This window comes from Centropristis striata, chromosome 2 (genome assembly GCF_030273125.1).
Source record: "Centropristis striata isolate RG_2023a ecotype Rhode Island chromosome 2, C.striata_1.0, whole genome shotgun sequence".
Classification (NCBI taxonomy): Eukaryota; Metazoa; Chordata; class Actinopteri; order Perciformes; family Serranidae; genus Centropristis; species Centropristis striata.
This window is the reverse complement of record NC_081518.1, coordinates 5,724,488-5,752,179: the sequence shown is the minus strand read 5'-3', so window position 1 is coordinate 5,752,179 and position 27,692 is coordinate 5,724,488. Positions and strand designations below refer to the sequence as shown.

General features: G+C 37.7%; 1 protein-coding gene across 1 annotated transcript; it reads right to left on the bottom strand.

The window, feature by feature from the left end:
- Positions 1 to 26,276, bottom strand: alx4a (ALX homeobox 4a). Its single transcript, XM_059356936.1, has 4 exons — positions 25,906 to 26,276; positions 3,654 to 3,664; positions 1,449 to 1,565; positions 1 to 321 (listed from the first exon to the last, which is right to left on the bottom strand). The coding sequence occupies exons 1-4, from the start codon at positions 26,258 to 26,260 to the stop codon at positions 1 to 3; spliced, it is 804 nt and encodes a 267-aa protein (XP_059212919.1). The 5' UTR covers positions 26,261 to 26,276.
- Positions 26,277 to 27,692: the final 1,416 nt, after the last annotated feature.

Sequence of the window (27,692 nt, the reverse complement as noted above, 5' to 3'; positions counted from 1 at the left end):
TCATGTCGCCCAGGATATGGCTGCACTGTGCTCTTTGGCCTTCATACGCAGCGTGGCGATACTGGAGGACTTGCGGTCGGGGTCCATGTTCAGATCGTACGTGTTGAGGCCTGTCGCCATGCCAGGAGGCCCTCCGAACAGGCTGCCCATGTGAGCCTGCCCCACATGACCTCCGGGGCTCGACATGCCCAGAAAATCAGACATCCCGCTGGCAGAGTGGGGGTGGGGCGTCATACAGGGGGTCACAGTGTCGCAGGGCACCACGCAGCCCGGCACGGGAGAGGCCGCGCTGCTGCCGCCAATCCAAGAGGGGTTCTGAATCTGAAATATCGACGAAAATTAACATTGTTAACCCTCTAGAGTCCATGAAAGCACCAGCACATTACTTCTTCATGTTCTGCTTCAGTTCTGGCTTGAAACTCCATACCAGATTTTTTTTGGATTATATTCGGCCAAGTAAAACCAGAGACATTGTCAAATATATTTAGCATAAAAATATAGAACTAGAGATTATCTTCATTTTACCTGTTAAATGTAATATTTGCAACCTGAATTCATATTTGCAACATTTAAAATTCTGTGTATTGAAATATTATTTTCAAGATAAGATTTTATATTTTCCTTTGTTTCTTTTGGGTTCAAAATTTTGATCAAGTAAGTCAAAGTTAAAATTAAATTATCAGGACATATAGGTGAGGTAACACTGAAAAAACTGATACCAACATGGCATGGTGAAGATTTTTTTAATAGATTTTTTAAAGGACATAATAGCCCAAGATTTTATTTCATTTTATTAATTCTTCTTTTCGAACCGAAAAAATAAACAACATAAACTACAACAGCGTAGGCTAAAGAGGGACTGTTGCATCAATCTTATCATATAATCAATCAGTCACACTGTTTAGCCCTTTGACTTCAAATTGCGTGTAAATTAGATTACTGCTGGCAATTACCAAGATTTTTAGATTGATTTCCTGCCTCTCAAGCCACCAGTTTCCTTTTGGTTTCAGCACACAAAGAACAAAAGACTTAAACATAGACTATATAACTGGACACAGTCATTGTGATGTCAGCATTGGTTTCTGGACTACAGTTATGAAGCCTGGAATGTGACATTTAGCCGTTGCCATCTTGGTCTTTTGGGAACCAGAAGTGACTATATTTGTATGACTTTGTATGACAACTGCATTACCAAACCATAACCACATGGTTTGGGCTTTGGAGCCAGTTCTAAGGTAGATGTACTGAACTCAAACAAGTTTCAAGTCTGTAAGTACAAGTTGTAGAAATAAATGAACCATGAAAGGCAGGAATCAAAGTAAAAATGTATATAAAAAAGAAACATTAGAACAATCAACATTGTCTCTTTGGGTTTGCAAAAAATGTTTGTAGTGTGGAGTTAATGGGCTAAAAAAAGTGAGACCTGTATGTAAGAACTGATTTGTTACCTGTGCGTAGTTCTCAGGACGCGTCAGAAGAGGAAGCTCGTAAGCTGTTGAGAAATGTGTTCGGACCTGCTGCATCTGACCGAAACGCTCCCTTTTCCTCCATTTTGCCCGACGGTTCTGAAACCAGACCTGCAGAGAGAGAAAATGACTGAATGTCATAAAACTGGAAGCATCATTAGTGTTTTTCGTCTGAGAAAAACAACTTTAATGTCATCTAGCAAATTCTCCAAACTTGGTATTGGGTCAAGAGGAGGTCTAGAATTTAAAAAAAAAAAAAAAAAGGGTAAGGAGTGTTGTAGTTCCTGTAGTGTACATCTACAGTCGTGGAAAAAATCTTCAATTTCTTGTTCATTTTAATGCCTGGTACAACTAGAGGTGCATTTGTTTGGACAAATATAATGATAACAACAAAAACAACTCATGAGTTTAATTTAAGAGCTGATATCTAGACAAGTTCATGGTTTTCTTGATAATGATATTGGTTATTATCAAGAAAACCATGGGAAATGGCTTGTTGTTATTATATTCGTCCAAACAAATGTACCTTTAGTTGTACCAGGCATTAAAATGAAAAAGAAATTGAAGGAAAAAAGTGTTCTAATCATTTTTTCCATGACTGTAGTCCAAATCTGAAGGGAATTCTTTCCTACAAATAAAAATCAAAGTTCTCCTTGTAGCTGATCCCAAACAGAACTGAAATGCTGATATCCAACAATATATTTGCACATCAAATCAGTGTGAACTTATGGTGCACAGGTACAAACACAGTTCAGAGGCAATGGAAGTAATTTAGTTGTATGTAGCAGTTTAATTGGCCGATCACATTCACATATTTTAGAGACAAATAAAATCAATACTGGTTTTGGATATCAATGATAGTTTTAGCTCTTTGGTAATTTACCGACTGAGTAAAATGTTCAGGACAAATTACTTTTCAGGTTGAGATTTAACATAAAAAACATAATAGATTTAAAGTGATTAGATGTTTCTTTTTTTAACCTCATAATGGTATAATAATGCTGTTTACATGAATGCATCAATACAAATACTCTAATATTATATTTAGAATATATCTAACAATCTGAGTGGGTCCATTCTGCATAACGAGTACTTTAAATGTTGATACTTTAAGTTCATTTTGATGCTGATACTTTTGTACTTTTACTTAGATAAGTCTTGAATGCAGGACTTTTACTTGTAGTGGAGTACTTTCACAGTGTGGTATTAGTACTTTTACTGAAGTAAAGGATCTGAATACCTTTTCCACCACTGTTTGTGTTCCCAGGGCCGGTTATTCCTACAGGCCACCAAGGCGGCTGCCTAGGGCGCCAAATTGGCAGGGGGCGCCACAAGCATACATCTTTGTTTTAACAACATTCATTAACAAAACATTTTTTAAAAAGCATGGGCAATTTAAATTTCATTTGTGTTTATTTTTATTGCATTTGTATGTCTACATTTTATTTATTTTCAGTCTTTGCCATTCTTAATTTGATGAAGATCTGTGTTTTTTTTATTTATTCGTATTTTCAATTCAGTTGTTGGTAAAGTTCCAAAGTTTCGAAAAATAAAAATGTTCTGAGACCATTACCTTGCTTGTAGTTCATGTATCGAATATTAGTGTACAGCATAATACATATAACATAGTGAACCTATATCAGAATGAATACATGGAATGGATGTGGTTCGGGGGGGGGGGCGCAAAATCTCAATATCGCCTAGGGCAGCCAATGGGCTAGAACCGGCCCTGTGTGTTCCACTAAAACAAAAGCTACAAAATAAAGAATAGATTTGAGCTTGTCTAAGCTGAGCTAAAGGAGAGAAGAAACTGGAAACTGTAAAAGACAAAAAGAGGAAACAGTCTTTATAAACAGTGTGCTGCAACCTTCACTTCACTTAAGATCCTCAAAACAAAAAGTAAACAGATCTCGTCCCTCTCACCTTTGCTTATTTGTTCCCTGACAAGCTTTAGCTCATGACTAATGTTTCCCATAATCATCTCTGACATCTGAATCTGACTCTGTTGTTTATTTGAAAGCATTACTGTGTTTGAGTTCCCATCAGAGTGTGTGGAAGTGATCTCTGATGGGCTCTAAACCTGACATGCTTTCCTTCAAACGTCAAAATGTAACTCTTTGTTTTACAGCTCTCCACCGTGTGGTTGTTTCTCTCTGACTGGGCTGATTATCGCACAGATTTGGCGACAGAAACTTTTCCTGTCCGACTTTTCCCTGATATGATTTCTCTTATTCCGTGTATCCGCTCTTTGCTCGTAAATCTAAGGAGGCAATATGGGAAATTGAAAAGTGAGATGGGATTATAACTGAGGTTTGTTTGCATTTTCCTTTTTAATTTCCTGAGGCCGAAAGCTCCTGGCTTTGAGATGCTGTCTCCTCCTAAATTAAAGAAGCACACAGAGTAGAGGACGTAATCCTTCTCTCCTCCATGATTTCATCTTCCTCTGCTCTGTCACTCAGCATATACAACCACAAGAGCACTGCTTCTCTAAATAAATGATTATTTTACATTAAATACATTTGTTAGGTATCTCAGCAGACGGAGAGCAGACCGAGCTGTTGCTGTGTGCCGAGTCTGTTGGCTATTATACAGGGAGAACATATTTTTGTTTTGCACACACTGCGTCCTGACAGTAATTGGTAAAGACCATGACAGCTTAAGTAGCTGGTGGACTTTCAATGAGGCTTTATTTATGTTACAGCCCCAGAGAGAAAGAGCAGAGAAATGCCAAACTGGCCCCAGCAGGAGAGCTGTACGAGGCTGAAAACACTTTGAAGTGAGAGAGCGGCTCAGAGGATTGATAACCCGCCTCTGCTGCCACTCATGTCAGCTTCCATACCAGAGTAAAAAGAAATCCGAGGCTGAGCCTGGCTTCGCTTTTCCAACACCCCCAAAGCGCTAATAATATCATGGAAACACCTCTGACCACTGTTGTCGTTCATTAAATGTACGTTTGCTCAATTTTCCACAAAGTCCTCGACCACATAATTTCTTATTTCCCATGTCAATTAACATGAGTGCAGGACACCAGTGGAGTTATACAAAAAGAGCTATATGGTGAAATTCAAACATGAGATTCTACTTCTTGGTATGTGAAAGGTACATATTATGCATTTCATCTCGATCCTTTATGAATTACCTTATTTGCACAGTTAGAATGACATAAAATGACAAAGATAACAAATAGTGTAAAGTGCAGGTAGAGGCAGAAAACCCACATGGGCTTATTTAAAGTCTCCACCTAAAATTTCATAGTTATAAGAAAGTAATAAACTGATAATAGAAATAACATATGTATAACATCAACAACAAGTTATAAGGACAATAACAAAAATGAACATGATATAGAAGTGAAAAGCAGAATTTTGAAACAGCAGTTAAATGGGCTTTTTTTGCCAGATGGGAAAAGGTATTCCATAATTTAGTCCCTAAATTTAACAGTAAATTGACCTCTGCATGTAAGAAATCTTGGAGGATGAAGATCTAAAGATTGACGCGTTGGTTAAGAGTGAACTTGAAATAAGTTTTAAAGTGCTTTGGAAAGTTTTCATGATCTGTATATACCTTATAAATAAAAACACATATTTGAGAGATGCCATCCAAACAAAACGTTTCTGAAGAACCAAACTTCTGTGGAGTGTAGTAGGAGCATTTATCTGTCAATCTGTCAAGGGCTAATTTATGTCATTACTGATTAAAAATGATTTTCTAGATGAATTATCTGAACACATGGCCTTAACAGTTTCCCAAATCCTGAGTTATGTTTTCACATTGCTTGCCTATTTCAAACTGACAGTTCAAAAATGAAAAATGTTCTGTTTAGTATCACGATGAAGAAGCTGAAACCGTTTGGCCGTACTGTTTAGGATTTTTGCTTGCAGAATGACTTGATTGAGAATTTATTATTAAAATATTGGATTTTTTTTTGTCCTTTTTTGTTTATCGATCTGTTAATTTTTCAAATTTATTCCCTAAATCTGACAAATGGTTTTGGAAGCCTGACTAGAATCTTAGAACTTTATTAAATTGTATTTTATTTCTTTAAAATATAGTCTTGGGTCATGATTCCTCACTCCTCTTAGATCCCTTTAGCATTTTTATTCTTATCATTAAAAAATAATGACTTCTAATGACTGTTGGGGGACGGGGGAACAAAAAAAATCATATTTGTTAAACAGAAAAGTGTCACAGAGAGAATCGTTTCAACAAACTAAAGTTCAACCTGCTACACTCTGCTTTCCAAACCTGTCACATGGCCCCATCTCATACTACAGACTATGAAGTGTAAAGTTTTGCAATTTAGTGCATAAAAACGGATGTAATTTACTGATCTAACACTGAATTTGCAGTTTGCATCACACATCAGTCCAACAGTTCATTTGACATATCACTAAAAATGTTCAATACATATTTTTTCATGAATTTATTGGTTTATTTTTCACTCATTATTTAGATTATTTAAAATGTTGTCCATTAGCACAACACTGAAATATCAGGCTGTCATAGTAAAGATACTTGTGATTTTAAGTGTACTTAATATTGTCATTTTCACAAACTATCGTAAACAACACAACATAGTGAGCTTCGATCTCTACATTTAACCCATCCGAAGCATTAGTGGGCAGTGTGTCTGTAAGTTGGACTGACGGTATTTAAAGGAAATCTCCTTCCTAATTGGCCAAATCAGGCCAAATTTTCTGCCATTTCATCTTCCTTTAACTGTTTGGATCTCTAAACTCATGAGGACACCTGTGTTTGCACGGTGATATCCACATGTCAGATGCCATCTCGGCTCTCTGAGCTCTCTGCACTAACAGAAAGGCAAATCTGAGAAATGTGATGTTGTTGAAACCCCGACCCTTGACCCCTGACCTTCCCATGTATCTGTAGAGCATATGACTCTGATCTGAACTTACTTTCTCCCTTTGAAATCCTGAGACTGAAAAAGCAAACAACTCCAGACCCTGACGTTCTCCAACTCAACGTCTCTTGTTTTTGTGCGTGAGAACAATGAGACGATGAGGTGAGATGCAGAGTTAAACTCACATACTTGAACCATTTTTTAGCATTTAAAACAAAAATGCTTGTTAACTTTAAAAGTTAAGGTAAACTTCTCAGCTGCAGGAAAGTTTTTTTCTTCACATTTCTTTCACTCCAGACGCAGAATTCATGAGCTGTGAGTCCTTTTGCGTGTCAATGACTTGAATGGAGTGCAGAGCCCTGTTCTCTGACTGACTAGGCATCCCGTGTCTTTTATCTTTTTTAACTTGAGTGTTTAAGAGGGCCGCTGGGAGAGCCGAGGGCTGTAAAGCTGCATCCATCTGAAGCAGGCAGGTCTGTGATAGTGTGAGCAGCAGAGCGGCATACCTTCAGAGCCTCCGGCTTGAGTTATAACCCTGCGGCTGCACAGACTTCCTGTGTTTCACTGCGAAAGCTTTTCTGGTCACTGTTCCAGCTTGTCATGTAAAAGATTGCTTTTAATCGAACTCTTATCTCATCCCGTGTACGGCTGTGACACATGAAGAGTGTGAAGCCAAAATATTGTATCTTTATATTACTTTCAAGACAACTACGATATGCCAGATGCCTAAAAAGAGCTCAGAATTCAAATACGACCTGAAATATCAGTCGCTAACTTGCTCAAAGCTCTCGGGGAGGCTTTCACACCTACCCTGGACGCCACAGCAGGGACACATTCTTGTCTGAACAGGATGTTAATGAAAGAAAAACACAGAAAATCCAGGGGCTTTGGAGGTCTACGGTGCACACGTACACGCACACATATGAACATCATTGCTGTGGTGTGGGTCTCTTTCTGTTCACCCATGTTGGAATGCATTACAGCAGTCGTGACCGGACTGTATGTAAATCAGGCCAGAAGGTCAGTGGAAGGGTTTCAGTGCGGTTCGCCTCAGGCTCGACTAACACCAGCAGAACTGAACTCACTAATTTAGGAAACCAAAACAGCTCAGGTAGAAAGAAAAAGGGCCACTTTGACGATCCCGTCGACACACAGCAGAGTCAAACATTCTCCTCATATGTTGATGAAAGTCTGCTCTCCTAAAACTGCACATATGAGGCCCAGGCAGCTCCAACCTCAGCCCCATGGGCCCCCTGGCCTCTGTTAGCTCCCACTCCCCCACTCTCTCTCCCCTCGACTCCCACATCACCAGATAAATCTCTCATGTTGTTCTGTGAGTGACGTTATCTCTGCAGAGCTGCAGATGTTGAAGGATCCATGAGGTTGTGTTGTTAAAACATCCTCTCTTCTGCTCCGACAAAGAGCTCTCTTTTATTTATTGATAGGGCAGCTACATTGTTGTCAGTCTTTTATTAGAAATCTGATATGTTTGATGGTTTGTGTTTCTATTACGACCTACAGGAGCATTTCCCAAATTAACGTCCTCTTACCTAAATGTAACAGCTGCAGTTTTACTAAACACTTAGTCAGCATTGTTGCAGTTTGATTAGGTTTAGGCAACAAAACGATTTGGGAGGTTTAGGAAAAGATTGTTGTTTGGGTAAAAATAAGTAAGTTGGTTACATCGGCACATTACATGACATGAAGACATAAAAATGAAGCAACGTCGAGCCTTGCCATCAGCTTCCCTCTGAAGTTCTGGCTTGAAACTCCATACCAGATTTTTTTTTGATGATATTCGGCCAAGCAAAACCAGAGATAATGTCAAATATATTAAGTATAAAAATATATAACTAGAGATTATCCTCATTTAACATGTTATATGTTATATTTGCAACATGTACATTTCAGTGTGTAAAACCTAATTTTCAAGATCAGATTTTATGTTTTTTTATTTGTTTCTTTTGGGTTCAAATTTTGATCAAGTACATCAAAGTTAAAAGTTAATTATCAGGACATATAGGTGAGGTTGCGCTGAAAAAACTGATGCCAACGTGGCATGGTGAAGATTTTTTAATGGACATAATAGCCGTAGATTTCAGAGGGTTAACCTACACTACTATAACTTTAAATGCCTCCACTTTGACTTTTAGTTTGACTGGGGACACAAACACAGTCTCCTGTGTCAAAGTCCTGTGTGTGTTTGACCCGATTGTTCACCCCGATCTCCTCCCAGTGCAGACCATGGATACAGCTGTTCTAGGGGGTACCCTGTTCATTCCAATGAAAGTTGCTTAGTGGTGCATGAACCCCAGAAAGTTTGACATGCGCTAATAAAATTACACAGATCCAAGAAACTGGCTGAAAATTGACCCTCCAAGCCCCAACACATGGGCTGGATATTGTTGAGGAGATCTACTCGGTGGAAAGACCGACGTATTATCTCAGAATGAAAGCAGGGACCCTGGACCAACGGTGGCAGAAATGGACTGTGTACACGAAAAAAGTTGGGTCAATTACTCAGTAGACCGAATGGACAATGATAAAAGCTGCAACTAGAGTGGTGTGCCCCACCCCCATCCCCCTTTTTTATTTTTAACTTTAGTTTATTTTATTTTACTCTATTTCCTACTTTACTTTACTTTTTACCTTTCCTAGTTGCTTTTGTCTATAAGTAAAATGCAAAATAAAAAATAAAAAAAAGTTACACAGATCTTCCACACTATGGGGCCCATAGAGCGTGCACACCAGAGCCTTCTGCTGGTCCAGCTGGCTAACTTTGTCACTCTTTATACCATAGGTCTCAAACTTGCGGCCCGCAGGCCAATTGCGGCCCTCGTGATGACATTTTGTGGCCCCCACCTTGATATGAAAGTTTAATATTAGTTTTATAGAATGGCACTTTACCGTGTTGAGTCTGGAAGGTCCCTTTAATTACTTTTTTTTGGTAATGTTGTGTCTTTTTTAATAATTTTGTGTCTTTTTAAAATAATTTTGTGTCTCTTTTTGCAATTTCGTTTTTTTTTCTGTCATTTTGTGTCTTTTTTTTGTAATTTTGTGTCTTTTTTTGGTCATTTTGATACTGCCTCCAGCGGCCCTCAGGTAATTTGAGTTTGAGACCCCTGCTTTATACTATATCGCCTCACTTCCTCCTTTGTTCCTGTCATAATTACTGAGGCCACTAGAGGTTGCTGTAACAGTAAACATAAATATTGGTCCAAATAAGCTGTTCATACACACTAGGAGGGTTATTTTGGGGGAGGACAGTCTCGTATTTAGCTGTTCATGAGAAAACTCTGTTATTGAGTGTCCTGCGTTACCTGCACACGGGCTTCAGTCAGGTCGGTCCTCAGTGCCAGCTGCTCTCGGGCGTAAACGTCGGGATAGTGCGTCTTCTGGAAAACCTTCTCGAGCTCTTCCAGCTGGTAGCTTGTAAAGGTGGTGCGGTTGCGCCTCTTCTTCCCCTTGTTGCTTTCGCCGACATCACCCTTGTCCAGAGGGTTTGACAGGTCTGTGCCCGGTGGCCTGTCAGAGGCCGCCTTCATGCCCTGATCCTTCACAGACAGGTAGCTGGAGTCCATTCCTGGTGGGTCGGAGTCTGGAGCCAAGTCGGAGTCTGTCAGACCTGAACTGTCTTTACCTGCAGAGACAGGAGGGAGATAAGGACTGTTAAAAGAGGTTCTGGCTTTAATTGTTTCATCAGAATTGGAAGGATTGAGACAAAGCAGATCTCTGTGGATGTCTAACTCTCTAACTGAAAAGGAAAAGTTGTACTTTTGTGTTTTACGACTGCTGTTTTTCAGGCTGCAGTGCAGAATTAAGTGATTTAAGAGGTGTGTGGATTCTTCACATGAATAAGACAATGAAGTGAACAAGGATAGCTGTTAGTATTACCATCACAGATCTTCATCTCCCTCTTTTTGGTGCGTAATTCATAATATTGAAATGAGTTTTTGAGCGTTTATTCAGCAAATATTCAGGCAGAAAACAAGAAAATAAGCAAAACCGGTCCCATAAACAATTCTTAATGAGCCTGTTTTCCACTCAACTCTAATATTCAGTTGCTTTCCTCTGGCGGCACATTTATAACTCGTGATTTATTTCTAGGATCAGCATAATAATTCATGGTGTCTGATAGGGTGGAACAAAGAAATTTCTCGCTCCTAGTGAGGAAATTCGGTGACAGTTGTGAAATCTGTTGGCGCGTGGTGTTTCGATTTTGTTTGTCTATATCTGCCTGTGTAATGGATGGCCTGGATCACTGGCTGCTTGCGGGATCCAGTTGTAGTTCGTAGATCATTCTGTGATGTGCTGGGGAGCAGACACCCTGGCTCATAATTTGACACTGACAGTAAGTTGCAGATTTGCACACATACATTCTTGTACTTCTATCTTTGTGAGGGCCCTCATTGGAACAGTGATTCCCTTGCAAGGTTATAATAGTTTTGGATTTTTCATTTGTTTAATTTTTAATTTTGTTGTGAATTTTTGTTTTCAAATTCAGTTAGTTTTAATGAGTTTTTAGAGTGAGTTTGTTAGTTTTAGTGTAGTATTTATTATTTTGAAATGCTTTAGTTTTTGTTTAGTTTTTATTAGTTTTAGTGTTAGTTTTAGTTTTTTGTAATGGGGTATTTGTTGGGTGGGAGATTAAAAGAGGTCACAGTAAATTTTGCCTTTATTTCCTTTGTCTGATCCATCTTCATTATGTATGAAAGAAGTTGACAAAGACGAAAACGAAGGACATTTTCACTATAATTTTAGTTCGTTTTGTAACCACACAATACAGTTTCAGTTAATTATCATTATCATGTAACCTTAAACCCTTAAAACAAAGACTGAAACCTCAAAAAAGCCTTTAAAGAAGTGAGGACCGGCCGAAATGTCCTCACTTTGCAAAAATGTCCTCACTCTGTTGGTTAAAAATGTGTTCCGGTCCTCACTATGTAGGAAGTACAAGAACACACACACACACACACACCACTCTCTCTCTGTCACTCTGGTTGAGGTCTATCATGTGGCTGCAAAGTCACCTGGCAGCAAGACTGTTGCAATTAATTTGCCTTGGAGTAATTTCTAGCCGCGCGCAAAAAAAAGAGAGACACATCTTTGTACTCTCTCTTTCTCTCTCTGTCACACACACTTGGTTTCTTCACGACTGCAGCTTAGCTGTAAAACCTCAGGCAGCTCTGTGATCATAAATTTCCACGGCCGTGTCTCTGCCAGTGTTCTTGTCGAAGCTGGCAGCTCTTTTCGCCCTGCTGCTGCCCTTCACTGAACTATGCAGTTTATACATACATCTTTGGATTAATACACATTGAGGAGGATGTAATCGCTGAGAGTGTTTTGTTTCAGGCTGCTTAATGAGGCCTGCGAGCCCCCCTCTCCTTCTCTCTCTGGCTCGGTCTAGTGGCGACTCGCAGCTCTGCACCGTCCCGCTCCTGCGACACCGTCTGAGGTGAAGTTATTTTCAGGATCCAGGACGTCTCCGCTCATCTGCCCATCCAAACATTTGTCAGGTTAGAACCAGGAGGTGTGTGTGTGTGTGTGTTTGTGTGAGTGCAATTCTCAGCACTCAGTCAGCACAGAAGAACTCACTCACACACACACACACACACACACACACACACACATACACTCGGTGACCCGCAACTCACAGCCATGTTGGGTAATGTGCTGCAAGGTGAGGTGAATGGATATCTTGTCACTGACTCTCTGGCAGCACAAATGTGTTCATTTTTTCTCAACATTATAAGTCTTGGTAAGATAAGACAAGTGAGGAATTATTGCGCCAAGATTTAGACACATGGATGATTTAAAAGGTCAAAGGTTAAACTACAAAAACGTGGCTCTATCATTTCTGTACATACGTTGCCAATATTTTTAAGTGTGTATTTGTATTGTGGCTATATATTTTTTGGGCAGCTTTTATATTATTTAATGTTATTGTGATTATATGACCTTTGACCCTCTTCCCTTTTAATGTTTGCATGCAGAGACTCAGCCTCTATGAAGTTGCTGCACTCATCATATTTAAAATGTTCAGGTATGTAAGTTTTGTTTTGCAGATTTGTTTCTTGCTTACAATGTAATATTGTATATTTATTTTTTGTTTATTGTTCAAATTACATTTTCTTAAATTAAATATACTTGTAATATATATATATATATATATATATACATACCAGCATTGACTTGAGTTATTGTCCTTTTGACAATTTGATTTGTTAACATTTGAATACAAATATTAAGAAAAATTACAAAAATTACCTATTTTGCAAAATGTGACTTTTCAGACATACTGACGCCAGACTTGTTAATATTAAATTGTAGCTTTTATTAAGGACACATCATTTTATTTTATTTTAATGGTTTTTATTTGATTTAATTTTATGATTTTAATTTTACGAGTTTCTAAACAGTATGATTATATTATAAGACTATTATACGATCTAATGAAAAGGGCTGTGTTAGCTTTGATGTTTCTGTTACTAGATGCCAATACTATAACCAAACTTATAATAAACTAATACTGTAACTTTAAAACTGACGAGGCTTTATTTTGAGGAATAGAAGCACGTTTTAGAAAAAGAATCTTCGTTTTCACTTAACTAAAGGCAGGTAAGGAAAAGCTGCACAAAAATAAATACAGAAGAAGAACATAAATCAATACCAGCTTTCAGATAGACAGTTTTTGATCTGCAATGCTGCAACACATATCAGGCTGAACTAAAATAGTATTCAGGTTTGATGCCCAGGTTTAGTAATGAACTGAACTGAACTGAACTGGACTGGCTGAGGAGAGCAGAGCATGTAACAATTTTGGTCATTTTGTGTATTTTTTAGTCATTTTGTGTCTTTGTAAGTCATTTTGTGTCTTGTTTGGTCATTTTGTGTCTTTTTCAGTCCATTTTGTGTCTTTTGTTGTGTCTTTTTTAATTATTGTGTGTCTTTTTTTGATCATTTTGTGTCTTTTTTTCAGTCATTTTGTGTCTTCTTCTGGTTTGGTCATTTTGTCTTCTCATTTTGTGTGTTTTTTTGGTCATTTTGTGTCTTTTTTGGGTCATTTTGTGTCTTTTTTAATCCATTAGTCCAACATAAAATGTGATTTTGAATCTTTTTTTTTTTACTTCAAAACACTATCATGCTCAATAAAGAATTTTAAATGTTGCAATTGTGAACAAAGGTTGCAAATATAACATATAAGAGGGTTACATCCAGTTCTATCATTTTATACTAAATATATTTGAGCTTGTCTCCAGTTTTACTTGGTATATCATCATCAAACTGAAACTGGCCTCATGGAGTTTACAGCCAGAACTTTAGAGGTAAATTTACAGTAGGGCTCCACGCTGCTTTGTTTTCTAGTCTGGATGTGATGAAGAAGTCTGAATGATTTGGAGCTTTTGGAGACTCCAGAGGATTCATAAAGTTGCCGTGCTTGCTCTACAGTCTGCATTCTGTAGTGTTGGATTAAAGAACAAGATGATTTTAAGCCCTGCAAGATTCAATGAGCGCTGTGGCTCTGGTCTCTGAGATGTTTGCCCTGCAGGGCTGGAAACTGACTCTGGTTTGAGGAGTTTTGGTTGCAGGCTACTCGCTGGGGGTCCAACGCTCGAAACATTGCCTCGCTGTCCATGACTAACACATCCTGTTAGGCTTGAAGGGAGCAAATGTGTTTTATCCCAGCATAAATACTCTGTAGTTATTTCATCATATTTCTCTGGCTGGCACCCACAGTCCCCACAAGGCAAAAGCTGTCAGGCTGTTTGAAATCATGAGGCCTCTCTCTGATCAAAGGCTATTGTTTATATCGCATGTCACTGCTGTTTTTTTGGCAGGAGTGGGATATTGTGACAATCTCCTGCTTGTTATCCATACGATCTGCTGCAGCCGCGAGGCGCTCCAGCAGTGCCCAAGGTGAACAGCAGTGGGCCCTCCTGCAGGGAACACCATATGTATGAAGAACATAGGAAAGTCTTATTGCAAACAATGCCTGTCAGGATATAATCTCTGTGGAGGGAGGCAGGAAGGAGTGACTATGAAAAACATACGCTGCATCAAAACCTTTACGAGTACAACTGGCTTTTTCTTCCAGGACACAAAAGACGTTGAAGTTACACCTGCACTTCTGCATGAACTGTCTATTTATCATGCAGTGCTGGAAGAAGTGCTCAGATCCTTTACTTAAGTAAAAATACTAATACTACACTGCAGAATTGCTCCACTTACTTTAGTAAAAGTACAAACAGCATCAAAATGTACTTAAAGCAGAATGAACCCACTCAGATTGTTTTATATATTCCAAATATATTGTTTTATTATTATTATTGATGCATTTATGTAAGCAGAATTGTATTGTTGTCCAGATAGGGCTAATTTTTAACTACTTAATATACTTGTATGTGGTTTAATTTATAAACATGTAGAATAATTTTAAATTGGTTGTATTTTTTCATGATGAATCTCAACCTGAAAAGTAACTAAAGCTGGCAGCTTAATTTAATGGCATAAAAAAGTACAATATTTGCCTCTAAAATATAGTGAAGTCTAAAATTTCATTGTGGAAATACTCAAGTAAAGTACCTCAAAATTGTGCTTAAGTACAGTACACGAGTTAATGTACTTCCATGGGAACTTATCATGGAAGAACCCAGCAAACAAAAAACGTTTTCTGTCTTTTTAGGTGAACATGCCATGCAAAATGTTTGGCCTTATAACCACAGAATGTTCTATTTTTACTGCAGTGGATTCAACACACAGCTCCAAACTCTGTTTTACAGTGAAGAGAGCAAACTCTGCAGCTCCGGGCACAGAGAAAGTTCTGCAGAAATCACAGAAAGTGCATCAGAACTAACTGAGCGCTAATCTACAGTTTAGCTCATGTGAATATTTCCACCTGACTGTAAAACATCACAGGAGTCCAACACCACAGATCGGTTTTACAGTGTATTATGTCACTCTTGGAACTGATTTCAGATCAAACTAGTGATTGATTTGAAATATTTTCAGTATTATGAGACACTTCCCATGACGTTGTTGTGAGTCAGACGGACGCTCAGCGTGGACAGCCACTAATTCACAGTTGAAAACGAGGGGGCAACATCAAAGTGTAATTTAACTGGCTGTAAAGCGACAGGGCACCTTCACTGCCTCTTTATTGACTGGGAAGACTGGGGTCAGCTCACGGTGTTAAGAGGAAACACTATAAATTACAACTCCACACGGCGAGTGGGAGAGATTAACAACACGTTGCTCAGACTGAAAGAGAAATATCCGAAACAGAAGGAAACGTAAACAGTCGAGAGGGAAGTAGACGAGGAGAAAGAACAGTTTGAAAAACTAAGTGCAGAGGACGTGTGAGCAAAGTATTTATTTGTACGTGTTTCTGGGGTTTGTTTTACTGACTTAAAATATGGATTGGGATTTAACTGGAAGATTTGAACAAGGATAACTCTTAAGTCTGGCTTGGCTGCAGAGACGGAGGCTGGCTGAGACGCTGGTGCTGTGTGGGCCGGACAATCAGGCCAAAGGCAAGAATATGAGACACATAATGTATGAAGTTATTTATGACTCCATAAAGGGACTTATCGCAAGTTACAAGCCAAGTCAAGATCAGTAGTGGAATTTACTTAAGTACTGTACTTTTGTACAAATTTGAGGTCCTTGTACTTGCTGTGGTTCATTTTATGCTACTATATACTTCTACTGGACAACATTTCTGAAATGTTCTCCTTTTTACTTCTCTACATTTATCGGATAGCTAATCCAGTTAATAGTCTTCAAACGCTACTACATTAAATGTTGCTGAACCCTTTAATGCACAACATATAAACACCTTCTAATGCACAACATGGGTCAAAAATTACCCGCATTCATTCCCCATGTTATTTCATATTGGCTGTGTGTTTGAATATCTTTATAACAGATCATTATATCCATTTTTCCTTTCATATTTTATGAAGAAAAATAGTTTTTGTATTATTACATCAAGTTTACACACATGGGTCGAAAATTACCTTGTGCATTAGAAGCGTATTGATACAAAAATTGATACACTAAATTTACCATTTGAGTATATGTGTAACTATGTTTGTCTTATTTTTTAAAGTTTAACTTTAAAAGAGTTGTTAAAACCACCAGATTACATTGGAAAATCACATATTTTAACATTTGAGACTTCTTAGAGCCACCAAATAATAATTTCCATTGGAAAAACACCAATTTAACTAAATAGGATAGTTAATATTTGTGTCGGTGAATTGGTGACCCTTTGATGCACAACATGTGCATTAGAAGCATAGTGATAAAAAAAAGTTTTTTTTTAATTCAAAACGTAAGAAATGAAAACAAAAAATTAGGATGTATGATGATCAAAAACAAGTTTTTTGAGCAAAACCTGCAAAACTGAATGATGAAATTAATTTATTGCAAAGATATAGAATATAAAAACTTAGTTGGGTCACTTTAGACCATGTTGTGTATCAAAGGGTTAACTATAGAATAATGTATAACAGTTTAACTGCCAGGATTTTTATTGAGGTGAGAAAGGAGGGACCAAGAACAAGTCAGAGTGTGGGGCTCTTCAAATATGCATGTCTTGGGCTGGTAGTCGTGCTGAACCGCCAACGCGAGGCGTTGGTATTTGACGACATTCTCCAGGAACACACTCTGCACCTTCAAATTAGCTTCTAAACACAGGACTTTTACTTCTATGGGTTTTTTTTTTTTTACGGAAGCCGAGAACGGCCATGGATTTATTTATTTTTATGCACTGCTATCTCGTGATAACGACTTATTATATCGTTATCTTGATATAACAAAGATCGTTTTCTCGTGATAAAGAATTAGATAAACTTATTTAGGCTGTTTTGAGGGAAATGCCGCCTGACACATGATATAAAGGGAAGTTCAGCAAAATGTAGCATAAACAAAATGTTTTACCTTATTAGTTAACTACAAATGTCTGTAAAACATAATGGGACTGTGCATAGGTGCCGACTTGAGTTAAACAGTGTAGATATAATAGTATAAGGTCTGATGGAATCATATTGTGAAGAGACTGCGTGTTCCACATGGCTACTTAATATTCACGTGGATGACTCCACATGGCTACTTAACAGTGCATTTAAAAAAAGCCATGGCCGTTCTCGGCTTCCGTAATTTTTTATATTGTAGCGTTGCTATTTTTTGGCTATTTTGGGTCAGCAGACACGTCACGAACACTGACATAAGTGAACTTGTTAGCCAACAGTTGCTTATTTACAGATCCAGCAGTTACAGAGAAACATTATAATTTATCTGGAGTCGTATTTCAGGTCAACTGGTCAATGTAAGTCCGATATTTCCTCTCTTTTTGCTCTGTTTTTGGTCTCCACCAACTCCTGAGGGAAATATCTGGCCCTGTAGCTGTTAAATGCTTCACTGTATTCACCAGATTGATGCTAACTGTGTTTGTCTGTTGTTTACGGCTGATCAGTTCGAAAGAAACGCCATAATAACACAAAGAGTGAATCAAAACAGTAAAGTTGTGGACCGAAACGCTAAACAATGAGCCGAAACTCACTCTGAAGCTCTGAAAAGTAATTGTGAGCTGCAGATGCAGGTGATAATTCTCATCGCTTCAAACGACCTCTTTCACATTGTCTCGTTGTCATTTGATACATTATTAGTTTAAAAATAGTTTCTTTAACCGTAAAGGATTATAAAACTTCTTCCATCGCTGCTGAAGATGCAGTCAAAGTTCCTCTGACCCTGTGTTCTTGAAATCCAACCTGGTTTCTTTTGGAAGTACAAATAACACGACTATGAATAGCTTGGCTCTGTACTTGCTCGGTGCGGTGTCAGGTGCGTTCATCAAAACATTTTGGGACAATACACACACACACACACACACACACACACACACACACACAGACACAGACGCTCACTAAACGGCCTCACACACCACTGCTGTGATCTGGAAACAGTCGCTGTGACTCACATGCAGAACCTCAGAAAACATCAGCACATTATTTTTCTGTTTTTCTCTGAACTAAAAGTTTTCTTTGTGACCGTGTGATAGGTAGCTATCACTTTGAAATCCAACTCTGCTGACTGAGCAGAGCGATGATCGGTCTCAGCAGGCTGTGCAAAATTCACAGACTGTGAAAAAAAAGAAAGTCCATAAAGCCCAAGACTGATAAATCACCTCTTATGCACTCTTTGTCTTCCTCGCTCTCTCTCTCTCCCCCTCTCTGCGTCTCTCTTCCTCTCAACTGCTCTCTCACCAAATGTTCCTCTCAGACTTTGGCGCAAGACAGAATTTCCTTCATGTTATGTTTTTGTTGTCTGATCGAAGGAGAACATTCCTTCCGAGTGGGAAAAACTTGCTGTGAGTGCATTTTTGTGTGCACGCACATAAAATTGAAAATACTTTGCTGGGAAACGAACTTAACAACATGCACAATCACTTTTTCCTGCATGTTCAACTTCCAAATAGTCATCAATCCTAATGATCAACAATGGTTAGGCTTTAAAATCACAACTTGTGTATAAATAAGAAATAATCATCTTGCAGCAGAAATAAAACTGTTTCACCGCCAGCAAAATAACATGAAATGATCATTAGTTTAAGACTTTTTTGTCCAACAAACTTAATCCAGCAAAAACTGAAGCTTTGTAAAATATGAAGGCATTGAAATAAACAACTACTAGTAAAGCTCAACAGATTAAAGTATATTTTGAAGGCCCTCCAGTGCAATTAAACAGCCTATCACATCATGAATATTTTGTACAAATAGCAAAAAGTAAGAAAGCAAAATTGCTGCTGTTTTTAACTGTATTTATATCTGTTTGAAGTTTAAATATATCTTTAAATCCTGCTTTAAGTGCACAGTGAGTTAATATTCAACGTTTCCAAAGTAACCCGAGATTCCGATACAAATTACTTTCAATATAAACGGCTTTTTCTTCCCTCAAAACCATAAATTAGGCAGTATCTTTATGCTAGTTTTTGATAACATCTGTGAAGCCACGTGACTGTAACGATGACGTAATACCTCAAAAAGGTCGGACATTACTGTTGAGAATATACAAAAAAAATGACTTAGCCCAACAAGAAAAATATCATATAGAAATTTTAGTGAGAGCAGTGAGAAAAGTCACCTTATTCAACAATGCAATTGTATGACATTTCTTTTTTACGGTACAATCGCGGTTTCACTGTGTCACGGTATTACACAAGTATTGTTATTATTATCTGTTACAATTACCTTTAAAGGGATGAAAACAGGAAAAAAATGTTTTTCTATTCAAATCTTTAAATGCATTTTTTAAAAACTGGTCAATAAATTTGAATATCATGGAAATGTCCATTTCCAGCAAATAGATGGACATACTTTTCAGAGGCCAACATTTCCATAATAAACATACTTTTTTAATTTGGTCTTGTAATATTCACATTTTTTGAGACACTGAATTTTAGGTCTTCATCAAATGTAAGCCATAATCATAATTAGAAGAAATTAAATGAATTAAGACATGAAATGTTTCATCATGTGTGTAATGGATCTATATAATGTGTTAATTCCACTTTTTGAATTGAATTACTGACATAAATAAACTTTTCTATGATATTCTAATTTATTGAGATGCATCTGTATAAGCAAACTTCCACGGTATGATAACTATGATTACTATGATAACAATATATCTCGATACCCATATACGGCTGCAACCAAACACACAGCAGGTTAAACCTCTGAAGTCCAGGAGATTTTGGTTCAAATTTGTCAACTTTCTATGCATTTATTTCTGTCTCTGTTCAGCATCTTTCAGTCTGTCCTTACATCACATGCATGGCTCCTTTTTCTCCACACAAACTTGGCTATCAGTCAGATTTTTCAGTTTATTTTAATTAACAAAGTATAAAGCTGCCAGGAACCCAAAATACAAACAAAAGACACAGGTGTCTATGGGAATGTACCATTTAAACCATTTATACACACAAAAACAGCAGAAAAAATAATAAATAATAAAACTACAAAACAGTCTGTTTGCATGTAAATTAAAAATAGTAATAGTTTTCATTGTAGAAAGAAAATTCACATTTTAAAAATGGTCTAGAAACATAAATGGCACACTGTGAAAGCTCCTATGATTGAACTTTCAACTGGCTTTCTCATCTTATCTACATATCATATATAAATAAAGTTATTACTGTACATAAAAAGTGTATTTTCAATAAAAAGATGGACTCCAGAGGGTTAAAAACCCAAACTGAATCCCTGATCTGCGGTGTTGAGGCTGCCTCCGCGGTCCGTTCTGTATCGGTGTTCGGTTGACATGAAGCGGTGACAAAGAGACCAAAGGAAGTCTTGGTCTGCATGAGCCTTTCTGCCCTGCTGCTCTCACTCGGCCATGCAAACTGAGCCTAATGTAAATTGCCCTGCCAAACTTTAAGCTAAATGGTAAAATGATCCTGAGTCCTTGTCACCTCCACTCATGTCATTGACTTGCTGAAGTGTGCCTCAGTTGTCTGGGCTGCGTGGCTGGTTCCCATTACTCCCTGCTCCAACCAATCTGAGCAGACGGCCATTACGAGAGGCTGAAATGGTTGTGCTGGGTTAAAGATGGTGAGGGGAACCGAAAGGCTTCAAGTGGCAAAAGCTCACAGGCCGGTGCAACCACACCTGAGTATTGAAGTCATGAAATGTTAACAAGAACTGGATCAAATTCTTGTTATGCCCCCAAAAAGCAAATTATAGTAAAGCTGAAATAAACTGCAGCCTTTTTATGCCTTCAGATTACAGCAGCAGTGTGTTATTGGTGCAAAGATGTCAATACTTTGCAAAATCAGTGGCTGTAAAAGACAAAAAAAAGTGATAAAAGGAGCCATAATTAGCCCACAATTCAGCACCCATGCAACAACAAAGTAGCATCTTCAATCTTATTGACGCAGTTAAATGTTTACTGCGCAAAACTGGACTCCAAATGTTGCAGCGTGCTCGGCTCAGACACCAGAGAGTTTCTAACAGGGGGTTGCGAATGGATTCTCTCTGCTGTGTGCGTGCAGGAGAACAGACGAGGGCAGGAAAGCCGAGCCAAAGGTCAGCAGCCCGAGACACCGAGGGAAGACGCGGACACATCAAAAGAGGAAGTGTTTTTGTCTCTGGAGGGTCACAAAGACGTGCAGGGCTGCTTTAACCCTCCTCATGGCCTTATAGTTTCATATTGATACTGTAGAAGTTCCATTGTTTGGCAGCCAGCAGAGCTTTGCTTTTGATGCATTTACTTTAGTAATTCTATTTTATACATTTTAAATTGGTATTCATTTCAGAGATGAATAATGTACTTTTTTTACGTCTCTGTATTTATTTGACAGCTGTATTTGACTTTGCAGATTAAGATTTTACGTGCAAAAGAGTGATTCTCAACGTGGGGTCCTAGGACCTGCAGGGGTCTGTTGAACTCTTCCAGCGGGTCTGTGAAAAATCTTCATATCTATTTAATTAATTTGTCATCTTTCTTTCTTTCTTTCTTTCTTTCTTTCTTTCTTGCATTTTAATTGCAAAATCTATGATAATTGAATATGTTTGAATCTAACAAATCTACAATTCGTATGATCTGCAAATATATTTAATACAAGCATAACATTTTAACTAAGACTATAAAAGTTTAAAGAATTGACTGCATCAAATTATTCTAACATACTAAACATAAAATATGTTGTGGAACTAACCAGTAATATATTCACATTAAACATGCTCTTATACTCTTTTATTATAATATTGACTTGTTTTTAGTGGTGGAATATAAAGTAGAAGGAATATAAAGTTAAGTACATTCGCCATTAACTTTATAGTTCTACTTCACTACATTTTGAGGCAAATATTTATATCATATTATATTTTTATTTTACTTTATACTCCCCTACAGTTAGCTGACAGCTTCAGTTACTTTTCAAGTCGAGATTTAGCATGAAAAACATGATCAATTTAATATGATTAAACATTTTTTATAGATTAAACCACATAACAGTGTATTAAGTAGTTAACATTAACATTAAAAAGCTGCTTATATAATGCATTAATAAAATAAATCCAAAATAAATGGTACTTTAAGTACATTTTGATACTTTTCTACTTAAAGTTCTGAATTCAGGACTTTTTTTCACAGTTTGGTAATACTGAAGTAAAGGATCTGAATACATCTTCCAGCTTCTTTTACTTTTGATACTTTAAGTACACTGAGTAAAATATTAAATGTGGGGCTTTAACTTGTAGTTAAGCAGTTTAACATTGTTGTGTTGCTACTTTAACTAAAGGAAACTGTCTACTCACGTCTTCCACCCCTGTTTCTTTTCATTTTGTCCTTTTGAAATCTGCCTATTTTGGGCGTGTGCCTCTGCTGTTGTTGTTCAGCCTACAGACAGTCTTTTTAAATCTTCTCACACAGTTTCAGTCTGTCAGCTCTGAGCCTCGTTGACATGATTGTGTTGAGTAGAAACAATAGAAATGTGATTCTAGATGTTTCTCAGACAGACGTGCTGTTCATCTCAGCTCCAGCTTCAGACAGATGTGAGAGCATCACATCACCTTTGACTGAACGGATCAAACCACAAATTACTACAACAAAGTCACTCTGTAACAACATGAAACTACCCCGCCATTGTGTAAAATACAGGTTGGTTTAAAGAAATGACTCAGCGAGTAAAACACACCAGCATTTTCCAATAAACACATCAGGAATCATTTATCATTTTTCTCCTCCGCTGGTGAGTTCAGCATATTTTACTGCTGCCTCCAATTTATGTCCAGTTGTAGAAGTCAGTAAAGAGATGAGTTAACTATCTGCAGTCAGACAGAGTTAACATCCCTGAAAAAAAAAAATTTGCATTTGTATTTTATTTTATTTGCTGCTTAAAAGTTATGTACTTGGACAGACCTTAATTCCGCAAGTATACAAAAACGTTCCTGTTTCAAGTCTGGAGAGTAAAAGGAGATTTCTCCGGAGACGTTTTGACATCTGAGTCGCATTAATGCTGCAGCTCTTCTTCTCTATAAGCGCCGGATGTTTTTTCCTGCTTTCTGCACCGTGAATCCGCTCATTATTTTTTTTTTTTAAGTGTTGTAAAAACTCTGAAACTGACACACTGACATATATCCCTCTAAAAGCTTATCACTGACAGCAATTATTAGATAACATAAAATACAAGGGGAAAAATCGAAAGAAATCGAAAAATATCAATTTAAATATCCTGCAACTTCGTGCGCAACTGCTGCAAACATGACGTCATCATTCCAGGTTGAGCGTAAAATAAGAATAATTCAAAAACATTTTTTTAAAATGTACCAATTGGAGAAATGTATTCTTATATTATTTGTTCTTTTGTTCTTTTATTTTAAAAAACATTCTAAAATAATAAACTATTCCAAAAAACAGTTATGATGTACATACAATAATTAAACAAACAAACAAACAAACAACAACCAAGAAAACAATAGTTTTAAAAATTACATTTAAAAGATGTCTTCCTATATTAAACAATAATTCGTTCGCTCTCTCTTTCTCCATGGTTTGGACTCCACTTGCAGTTTACTCGCAGTCTAATAACTGCGGCTTATTTACAACATAATATAACGTTTTTATTTCGTCTCGATTTACCGGATCTATGTCAAAGTTAATAGGTAATAAAAACTTAACAGCCATTATAAAAAGATCAGAATGAGCTTTGGGAAAGATTGATCTCGGTTCTTGACATTTTGGAGCTGTAAATGTTTTTTTTTTCTTTTTCTGAAGGCTGATTTCCAGAAACTGTCAAAACATCCTGAAAGTTCTTTAAACATTTCAGAGAAATACTGGCGGAGAAGAACAACGAAGTCATGGCTTCATGCGAAAAGTCGATGACTGAAAGATTTTAGCCTTCTATTCCTATTCTTCTTCTTAGATTTTTATTTTCTTAGTATATTTTTACACATACCATTTATACAGTTTTTATCTAATTATGATAAGGTTTTGAACTTTCACACACAGGTCAGTTTAGCATAAAAACATTTTTTATGTTTTTATTTTATAATACAATGTATTTATGTTTTATTTATATTTATTATTTTATCGTTTAGTAATTCTGTAGTATTTTGTTTACATTATATTTTTTATTTATAATGTTATTTTATTATTTGATTACTATCAGAGAAGAGAGAGAGAGAGAGAGAGAGAGAGAGAGAGAGAGAGAGAGAAAGAGCCCTCAGGCTTTGTGATTTTATTTAAGACAATAATGTTTTTATTTTCATAACCTCAAAGCTAAATCTCTTTCAGAGCGTCTGTTTTCGACTCAGCGGATAAAAAGATTTTAAATTTAGACGCATAAACGTGTTTCGCATAATTCAATTTTTTTTTAAAGCCTCAGTTATTTGATGATGAGACATCTTCCTCCTCAACAGCTCAAGTCATTCTGGAAAAAAGTTGTTTGTTTGTTTGTCTTCTGATTTCTGTCCCTTTATTCTTCTCGAGTTGTGGCCAAAACTCAGCTCTTAAATACAGAGGATGATACAGTGACATGATATCAAACATTAGTCTTCGTTGGTGTGTGTGTGTATATATGAGTGCGTGTGTGCTCTCTTTTATGTGCATGCAGGGCTGCAGTTGAGGCCAAACCAATTGATTTTGTCCACGTTTTAATTAACAAAACAAAACAAAAAAGATCAGACGCCTCTGTATGAAAGACACGTTGTGGTGCTGAAGGTTTCATCATGTTGTCCTTCAGGGGAAAATGTTTTCTGAATTAATGCTGCTTCAAAGTGGCCGGCTGCCTAACGAGGGTCAAAGTTTTATTTACACCCTCATCATTCACCCATTACAGTAGCGTCCCCACGCAATTACGTCTAATTGGAGCCAATCAGGGAGAGCAATGAAATGAAAATATTATCAGTTTGGAGCTCACTATTTGTGCCATCTGAAAACCTGTTAATTCAATTGTCCGACTCAGCTCCAATATTGAGGATTGTAATGCAGATTATCGCATTAAATGCGCCCTAATTTAATTTTGATGGCCAAAGGGACAATTTGATAGTCGGGAAGATTATGCCTCTTCTTAACTGCGTTACGCACAGAACTGCTGGGCCGCGAGCTGACAGCTCCTGCGTGCGCGCTGCTGGAGAGAAAAGTGATGGGTTTTTACGCACCAAAGAAATCTCCAAGAAAACAAAACAAATTATTTTTAAAAGGATCAAACTTAATCAAATAGTCTTGTAGGTATGTTTTTATCAGTCAGACAGTAAAGAAACAATTTAGGATGAAATACGGCGCGAGCTCAGGTCTGTCAGTTCACTCGTGCCACCATAATGGCCACTTTACGCATAATGTGCCACTAATTGCCAAACAACTTTATCTGTGGAGCCACGAAAAGCGATGGTGACATTAAAATGATGCACAGGTAAAAATAATTATCAGACACAAGAGAAAACATCCTGACACTGAATTACAGCTGCTGTAAAACGTTTCTTCTGCTCATTTTTGCGACAATCCCCCTCGACAATCCCTTCACAAATGCAATAAGTGGACGTCTCAGTCATGTAAAAAGTACTTTTTGTCACTCACCATAGCAGGAGATGAGCGCTCCGTTGTGTCCGCTCTCCGGGTGCAGTTTGCCCTCCTCGGGGGGTGTTTTGCAAGAGGACCTCTGCATGAAGAGGTGGTATTTGCTGAAAGTGCCTTGCCCAGCTGCGGCGGCATCCAATGACTGGCACTCCTGCTGGAAGGGGCTCCGGGACTTTTCTCCGTAAGCCTGACCTTTGTTGGGCAGGAAGGCAGCAGAGGGGCTGTATTTGGTGTCAGTGGCTGAGAATGTCCTAAAGTGGTCCGTCTGGTGATCCCTACCTACCGCTGCAGAGGGGCTATAATATGAATCCATGGAGGTCATGTCGCTGTATGCAACGCAGGGCTCCACGTTCATGCCTAAAAATCAGTGAAGGGGAGAAAAAGAGCAAACTTCTCTCTCTCTCTCTCTCTCTCTCTCTCTCTCTCTCTCTCTCTCTCTCTCTCTCGCAGACACCCCCTCCCCTCTCTCCCTCTCTACCTCATACAGATGAACCTACACACACACACACACACATGCACGCAGAGAGCGCACACCAGACCGCAGCTGGGTTTGGTTATAAAACGATTCAGATCTTTTCCAGGAACCACTGTCGTTGACCAAACACTCCACACTCCCCCTCAGGTTTGAGCTGCAGAGTCTTTCCTCGGAGGATGGGTCACAGATCTCCTGGCCTCGAGACCTCTCCCAAGTGATTATGCTGATGACATGAACGAGTTAGGTCGCTTATTAGCTGGAAAAAAAATGTTGCAAAATAGGGGCGGGGGGCTTAACACATGACATGATGTAATTTGGATATGAATATAGGCTATGAGTGATGGCACTGGGGCGGAGAGGGCACGATTTTACGCTTCATTCGCGATGGTTCATCAAGGGCAAATCATCCAGCCAGCTCTGTGGCTTCTGAATAAACTGGGATTTAGTTTAGAAAAGGCTTTTTAATGTCGTATTTATCACTTGGAACGAATTCTACACTTCCTTATTATTTATTTCAATTATTTATGCTGGTTTAAAAATATTCTTCAAGAACCACTGGCTTTGAAATATTATTCGGTATTATAAACCTTAATAAAAGTGGACTCAGAATGTATATTAAGTAATATTTTTATCACGAGATTGTGTTTACTGGCGTCCAAGCTATTATATTCCACAGATTAACCAATTTAAAAAACATTTCAGCCTACGATTATTACATTTTTATTCTTATTTTCTTTATTTTAGTTTGATAAAAACTTGCACTGTCTGAAATATTTCAAATTGTGCATACTGGATTGATATTATTTGACTTCCGTCTGTTGTGTTTAACGAGTTGTTTGTAAATCCTGTTTCTTATCAGCAGAAATTGAAGAAAAACACCTGATCTGTGCAGACTGTAGCGAAAAATCAACGTAATCCCTTTGTGGACAATCTCACAGGTCAGTGCGCGGTAAGACAAACAAACAAAAAGCTCCATAATAACAATGGAACTTATTTTGTGTGTATTGGATCGCTGTAATTACTCGGAGTTTGCCGTCATGGTATTTGCTGCGTGCTTTTTTCGTTTTTTTATAATTACAACATGCAAGTAAATCCCATTTTTGTGTTAAAATATTTCTCAATTCCACCTGTAAGCATTACACACATTTTCCACTGTAAGAACATCCTATAACTAATCATCAGCAGTTTATTATTCGCATTTATTCCCTTTATGAGTCACTAATGAAACCTTAAGAATGGGTTGGAAAGATTTCATGAAAATCATCCTGACCAAAAGATTTTTTACGGTAATCATAATATCTGATAATATGGA

What these genes read in the sequence shown, in the direction of transcription:
- alx4a (XM_059356936.1), bottom strand. Translation starts at nt 26,260, where the DNA reads ATGAACGTGGAGCCCTGCGTTGCATACAGCGACATGACCTCCATGGAT. An exon ending in GTCCTGAGAACTACGCACAG is followed by an intron (nt 322 to 1,448) that starts GTAACAAATCAG and finishes TCGATATTTCAG; the next exon opens with ATTCAGAACCCCTCTTGGAT.